General features: G+C 58.1%; 1 protein-coding gene across 1 annotated transcript; it reads right to left on the reverse strand.

Moving 5' to 3' along the window:
• Positions 1-719: 719 nt before the first annotated feature.
• Uncx (UNC homeobox) lies at positions 720-4,834 on the reverse strand. Its single transcript, XM_057765445.1, has 3 exons — positions 4,468-4,834; positions 4,111-4,286; positions 720-2,134 (listed from the first exon to the last, which is right to left on the reverse strand). Exons 1-3 carry the CDS (start codon positions 4,751-4,753, stop codon positions 1,004-1,006), a joined length of 1,593 nt encoding a protein of 530 aa, XP_057621428.1. The 5' UTR covers positions 4,754-4,834; the 3' UTR covers positions 720-1,003.
• Positions 4,835-7,500: the final 2,666 nt, after the last annotated feature.

Raw genomic sequence — 7,500 nt, forward strand, 5'->3', positions numbered from 1 at the left:
GCTCATGAAAATTCCGCCCCACGATCCCCCATCTCCGCTCCAATATGCGCACGCACTCCCCCAGCTGCCGGCGCTATTATTCTCCAATTTCAATTTGACACCCCAGCCTTTCATGCTAATTCTATTATTGTAGGAAGTTTATGTGATTTCATATCACTAGAAATCGGTAATGTATAATAACCCTTTGGGCAAGAAACCCAGTCCCCGCAGCCGCCACCGGAAAATAATTACTTTCATATCAAAACTCTGCAGGAGCCCAGCGGCCCGGCCCTCTGCAGCCCCCGGCTCCTGTCACCCCGCGCCGCGCGCCCCCGGCGTGTGCCAGTGTGCGGGGGTGTGCGCGGGGGCGCGCGGGGGTAGTGTTTTGTGTGTGTGTGTGTGTGTGTCTCGTGTGAACGCGAGGGGGGTGGCGCCGAGTAGGAGGGGGAATCGCGGGGGAGGCTCGGAGAGGGAGGCTGAGCTGAGGTTGCATACATTTGTTCAATCAGAAAACACAAACACACGCACACAAAAGGAAGCGCAGAGCGTGAACACGGGGGGAGGTGCAGAGTCCCCTCCCAGGCCCACCCACCAAAAGAGGAGTGGGTCGTTGGAAGGAGGAGGGCGGGGTATGGGGAGTAGCCCCAAATTTAAAAACGATGGAGCCAAGAGTTTGCGTTTGATCAGCTTTATTTATAAAAATGGTACATATATAAATATTCTTAGACATTTTTGCATTTTACAAGGCTGAGGATTCTCGTTGTGGGTTTTTGTAGGTTTGGGGATATGGGGTCTTTTGCTCCCTCCGGAGGAGGGGACCTCACCCCAGGACCTGCAGCTGCTGCCTTGGTCCCCATCGACACAGCGTTTTCGTTTGTCTTTAAAAATAATAATAAAAGGAATAAAACAAAAAGCAGGAGGGAAAAGCAGTGTCTCTAAGAGCCAATCACCTGATTCATAGGGAGTCCGGGACTGAGCGAGCTGGCGCGGCCGGCTAGGCGCCTCTTCCGACCGCGGTGTCAGCTCAGTCCATGTCCACCTCCTCGCCCTCAGTCGGGCTGGGTCCTGTCGCAGCGCCCGGCTCAGCGGCGACGCAGGTGGCTGGCTCCCCGGCTGGGCTGGGGGCTCTGGGGTGCTGGCCTGGCGACGTTTCGAGGGGCGGGGGCGGCGGGGCCGCGGGGCAGACGGTCCCCGCGTCCGCGCAGTCCCCAACACCGCTCTCGGCTGCCGCCGTTGCTAGGTCCCGGAAAGGTGCGGGAGCCGGTGGCCCCGGGGAGGCAACAACCTCAGGGCTGCGACGGGCGAAGGCCGGGTCTGCAGCACTGCCGGGTCCCGGGAAGGCCCCGAAACTGGCCTGCGCTGGTGGTGCGGGCGGCGCGGGCGGCGCGGGTGGCGCGTCCTTGGGCGCCAACTCTGGGCCCGCTCCACCCTTTAGCGCGGCCTGTGGCACCAGGAAGCCAAGGGGCTGCGTGATGGGGTAGAGCAAGAAGTGGCCCTTGCCAATCAGGGTTCGAGGTGCGCAGGGCAGCCCGGGAGTAAAGTCCAGCCCCGCGGTGGCCGCGGCGTTGGCTGGGGTGGCTTTGCGGCGCGGTGGAGAGTCAGACAGCAAGCTCTCCACGCTGAACGGGCTAGCCTTAGGCAGACCCGCGGTCGCTGCCGCTCCGGGCCCGCACGGGACCGTGTCCTTGTCCGCAGGGCGGCCTAGCCGCGACTGCGGGCCGGCGCCGCTTCTTTGGCTCGGGTAGAAGGCTGGGTCGCAGGTGCCAGGCGCGGGTGGCTCGCCAGGAGGTATGGGAGCAGAACCCGTGACTCCGGAGCTGTGAGCTCCAGGGCCCTTGGCCGCGGCGGCAGGCGGCGGAGGCTCGGGTGGCTCTGGAGACAGACCTCCGCCTCCGCTGTCGCTGTCGGAACTGGGAGCGCTGTGTAGGGACAGGCCACCGGGCGAGTGCAGGTGGCGGCTCTGACTCTTGAGCAGTTTTTTCTCGTGTTTGCGTTTCTTCTTCTCCATCTTCTCCAGTTCCTTGCGAGCGATCTCCTCCGGGTCCATGGGCTCCCCGCTGCACGTGGTCGGGTGCGAGTTGTGCGCCGGCCGGCCCGGGCCCTTCTTGGTGTTCTCCTTCTTCCTCCACTTGGCCCGGCGGTTTTGGAACCAGACCTAGAACAGCCGGACAAGGAGGGAGGGGAGGCACAATCAGGCTGGCTAGCGGCCGCAGAGGCTGCGGACCTCCCTGCACGCCCCCAGGTAGGCCTGAGCGACCTCGGCTCCAGCGGGAACAACCTGAGCCAGGACATGTTCTCTGCCGGCCCTTGTATTCTGATGCTTCGGCCCAGCATCTCATCCACCCGGAAGGGGCGTAGATGGGGCCTCTTGGCCAGCTTCCCGCTCTGGCTTCTCACCTCGGGACCCCAGGGAGCTGCCCCTTCCTCAGGCAAGGCCGGTGCGGCCCGTGACCCCGCGCTGTCGAGAGTTCCTGGTCTGGAGGCAGCGAGCAGGGCCCCCGATTTGCCCTCGCTGGCATCTCACAGTTCTAAGGAGTCTGGCCTGGTGATGAGCAGGAGCGGCTGAGCCTTCCACACCTGTCTTCGGCCCCCATGAGACTCTCAAAGCCCACATTTCAGGATCTCCCTTGAAGGGAAATCCGGATATTTCTTCCTCAGGAGGGCCTGTGAAGCCGAACTTGGATGGACCTGCAGTAGCCCACCTCCCCCAGAACAGCTCCACAATCCTTCTTAGAAAGGGCTGTAGGCCAGGGACCAACATAGCCTTTCCAAAGGAGTCCAGCCTGGCCTGGGGCGCTACAAGGTGGGCAAGCAGGCCCGAGGTTGGCCTCGAGGCTCCGTGGGAGGGCAGAGATGCTCCTTCATGCTCTCTGCAGGCCTTGTCCAGGACAGCCAGGAAGGTTTTAAAGAGCACAGCAGCTAGCTCCCAAGACCACCACTGCCCAGCCTAACCCACCGGAGCCCTGGGCAGAGCTACCATGCCCTGCAGAAAGTGCCAATTTAAATGCTTTGTTGTGGCCATATAAAGTTAGCACGATTGCATACCAGATTGGCTCAAGGGAGCCTGGTGTGCGTAGAAGTCTCAGGGACTAAGCCAAACACTGAGACGCTATAACTGCTTTCTCTTTTCTTTTTCAAAACTTTTGTGTGTGTGTCTGTGTGTGTGTTTGTATGTGTGTGTGTGCAAATTCCAGGCTGTCTCACCACCAGAAATTACTATCATATTAGAAGAGAAATGAAGAGATTCGGACTTCACTTAAGCCACACAACGAATTGGATAAAGGGATTTCTAAACAGAAGAGCCCAGGCCGCAGCCCAGTACCCAAACATCATTCAGGCAAAGCTATGGGTGCTAAATGGTATTTTGCCAGCGTATGCCTCCACCCCAGGCATCCACCATGACACAGGCCCCAAAGCTTCTGTACTCTAGGAAAGCATCTAATTATGCAGACATTATTCTGGAATTTTATTACACCAAATTGACTATGTAATTTAAAAAAAAAATACTGCCTCCTGGCTCCGCATGAAATCACATAACGAAGAAGGTTGGGAAGGGAGGAATTTAATGGGTGAGGGTCTTACATTCAGACACCTTTTTAAAAAACCTCCCCTCTTTTCCAATGTGTTAACCACGTAAATTTCCACCTCCCCTCCCTCGAATGCCCCCCCCCACATCTGCAAGGAGAAATACATGTTTCTATCTTAATAGTTCACAGGCCAGAGGTAAACAAACAGTCTGCGTCGGGGTTCAGAGGAAGTCTCTGCTGAGAGCGTCCAGGCCACGGCCCACTTTGTACCCTCCTGTAGGGCTCTTTCGAACCTCGGTAGCCCTACCCCTCCGTTAGACAGTGCGCCGGGCTGCAGCAAACCCAAACCTTCCCGGATCGCACGCAGCCACTGCAGTGGCTACTGGGGCACCGCCAGGAGCTGTCCCAAATCACCCTGGTATTCTCGAGTTACTCACCTCCAGATGGGCGAAGGGGTTCAACCGTCACAATCCCCACCCCGACCAGCAGCGCGGAGCCTGGAACTACCTCCCGCCACTTAGAACAAAGGCAGTCCTGCCTCACCCGGTCTCTGCCCGCCCAGGGCCGGACAGCTGACTTCCCCCGGGCAACATTCGGTCTTTACCTGAACTCGGGACTCGACCAGGTCCAGGCGCAGCGCCAGCGCCTCGCGCATGAACACGTCCGGGTAGTGGCTCTCATTGAACGCCTTCTCCAACTCCTCCAGCTGCCAGCCCGTGAAGTTGGTGCGGGTGCGTCTCCGCTTGCAGCCAGGGCTCTCCTTGTCTGGATCCCCCGAGTCTGCGGGCACACACAGGACGCCGCAAAGCTCAGCCACCCGCAAGATGCTTGCCTCACTTGCACCCACCTCAAGTGCGGGGCTCACGGAGGAGCCGGTCACTACTCCCTGACGGCTTGGTGCTCCCGCTCCCCCACAGCCCCCCGCTGTGTATCCCCCCCCACTTCCCCGCCTCCAACCTACCTGCAAGCTTGAAGGGTTGGCTGTCGCCGGCCACCCCGCAGGCGGCAGGCAGCAGCGGTGTGGGGTTGACCACCGAGGCGGCGGCCGCAGCGCACGAGCCGCTGAGCAGGCCGTCGATGGAAAAGGGGACCGAGGCCGCGGCGGCGGCGGCGGCGGCCGACTGCAGCTGGTGGCCGGCCAGCTCGTACACGTGGTGGTGGCCCAGCGGGTAGGGGAAGCCCACCACGCCGCCCAGCGAGCCCCCGAACTGGGCATGCGGGTGCTCCAGGAGGCGACCGTCCATCATCTCGCGCGCGGGGCCGGCGGGGCGCGGGGGCGCGGACGGCGGCGGCGGGGACAGGGGCCCGGAGCCCTACACATGCTTCGGCCCGCGCTCCGCCGCTTTACTTTATCAACATCAAGCTCTCGATAATTAGCCGCGGCCCGGGGAATTTGGGACCAATAAGAAGCGCTAATCGGCTCTGACGTCAGAGGCGTGCTGGGTGCAAGGAAACGTTTTCCATATCGATTGCTAATTATACCTGACACGCACCTCCATAAACAGTATCAGGAGCTGTCACAACAAGACGGGGTGGGGAGGGAGGGGCACCGCCGCGCTCGGCCGGCCCAGGGCCCCCGGCGAGCCCCCCACTCCTGCCCCCGCCGCTCCCGCCCCTCGCCTCCTTCTAATAGATTTCCCTTTAAAACATTCGCAGGCGTGTTGTGGGGATTTTTCACCAGAAATGCTGTACTCTCTGAACCTTTAAAGTGATGTTGCTCCAATTACAGAGAGACATTGAGCGGCAAATAGACTGATCCAATAATGGGAGATTCATCATCCGCTCTTTCCGAAACTGTCACATTGAATTTAAAACTACAAGGGCTTCTCTACCAGCCGCCTCTCTCGGGCTGCGGGCAGTCGCAAGCCGAGGCAACAGAGGAAGGAGGAGGGGAAGGAATGAGGAGGAGGAAGGGGAAAAGTGTCCCAACGAACTGGAAGATGGAGGGGGAAGAAAAAAGAGGAGGAAGGACAGGCCTAGGAGGGGAGGGGAGAATGAAGAGGAGTCAGGAATGGCATAGAAAGAGAAGGGGAGGAGGGAGAGGAGGGTGGAGAGGAGGGGATGATGGAGAGAGAAAGGGAGGATGGAGGGGAGGGGAGAAGGGAGAGAATAGAGGAGGGAGGGAGAAAAGGGGAGGAGGGAGAAGTGGAACAAGGAGAGAAGGGAAGGATGGCTGAGGGGAGGAAGGAGAGAAAAGGAGAAGAAAAGGGAGGAAACAGGGAGGAGGGAAGGGAGGACGAGGAGGGAGGATAAAGAGAAGGGGAGAGTGAAAAGGAGGTTGGAGAGAAGGGAAGGATGAAGAGGGAGGTGAGGGAGGATGGGAGGGGGAGAAGAAAGGGAAAATGGGAAGAGGAAAGAGGAGGATGGAGAGGAGGTAGAAGGGATGGTGGATAGATGGAAGGAGAGGATGAAAAGGGAAGGGGGAAGGGAGGAGAGGAGAACTTCCAGATAGTGACTTCAGCCAGATGCTTCACCCACCTATAAGGAGTCTAACTCAATACCCTCCTTCTTGATTGACAGTTACCCCATCAGTACCGATGGAGTGGAGGGTGGAAGCAACTGGGGGCATCCTAACCCCACTTAACTCCCACCCATCTGGGTGCTGGACCCCAGCCCAGAAGAGGAGGGGATGTGGAAGGAGAAAGGAAAATGAGATAGTGACCAATGGCCCACACTTGCCCTCAACAAAACCCACATCTCCCTCTGAGTCAGCTCTGAAGAATGGGATGGAGGTACTAACCCATCTATTATAATTAAATTATGTTCTCAGTAAGATGTCATTCCCTTCTCCACTGTAAAATATTGATAGACTCAAAACGAAATCATTAGGGGACATATCCTTAAATAAGCGGCAAGTGTGGACTGTGAGCAAGGGGTCCACGCAGCCAGGATGGATGTGTATGTGCCTGTATCCTTTGTAAAATCAAGCTTGCCACTGGAGAGATGACTTTTTTCCCCACTGGCCCCAAATTCATAGGCATAGTACTCTGACCCTCCCAGGCAACTTGCCCCAGGAAGAGAGCGGCTAAACATCATTGCCCCGGGGCACAGTGACAAATTGACTTAGGAAGAAAGTGACACAGGCCAGGCTGCTAAGCCCCAAGCTGGGGAAAGGAGGGGCAAGCCAGAATGATGTGTGCCAGTCCACTGAGGAGAGGTGCCCAGACCCGCTGGGCAAGAAGAGAGGGAACCAGGCTGCCCTCCAGGGGTGGTTCCCCAACCCTAGTGTCCTGGGCCTGGACCCCAGCCGGGCAGCAGTGCGGCCCAGCTTCTCAGCGACAGCGGCGGGTCTGCCAAATTGGACTTAATTACTCTCTCCTCTGTCTCTGAGGGAGGAGGGATTGTGCAAAGCTAGGGACGACAGGCCTGGAAGGTGGGGAACCCCTCTCCCCGTTTCTAGTGGCACTAGGAGGGCGCTGCAAGGGTTAATCCCGAGGTCAAGGGCCAAGAGCACTACTTTTCGCTATAATTTAATTTCTTTCGCTATAAATACTACACGTAAACGCTGCCCATCCGGCTCGATTTTGCCCGTGGCCACCGCCGCCTGATTTTCTGTCGTGCTCGCGATCTGGAATGCGCCCGGCGCGTGCTTCGGAATACAGAGCTGTGATCAATCCAGCCCGAGGGGAGGGCAGTGGAGGGGGCGGGCGCCGGCCCCGCTCCTCGCCCATCTCTCTTTATTATAATGAATTAATTCGACTTTATTTATCCCATTTTCTGGAGCTGACAGAATGTTAATTTGAGTTGAAATTTCGCTCGCCTCTCACTCTCTGACCCCTGGCCTTCAGATTGGCGTGTTGTAATAACCTGAATCTTTCAACAGAGGCCCTGATAATTGTTACCTTATTAGCATGCAAATTGTTTAATTAATATTATTATGAAGGAGCGAACAATCCGTCCGTCACTTGACCCCTTGAGTGAGTCCGCACGCCGCAGCCGGCTCCACGCATCTCAATGCGACCATTTCAATCGCCCAGTGGCTTTTTTTCCTTTT

This window comes from Chionomys nivalis, chromosome 3 (genome assembly GCF_950005125.1).
Source record: "Chionomys nivalis chromosome 3, mChiNiv1.1, whole genome shotgun sequence".
Taxonomy (NCBI): Eukaryota; Metazoa; Chordata; class Mammalia; order Rodentia; family Cricetidae; genus Chionomys; species Chionomys nivalis.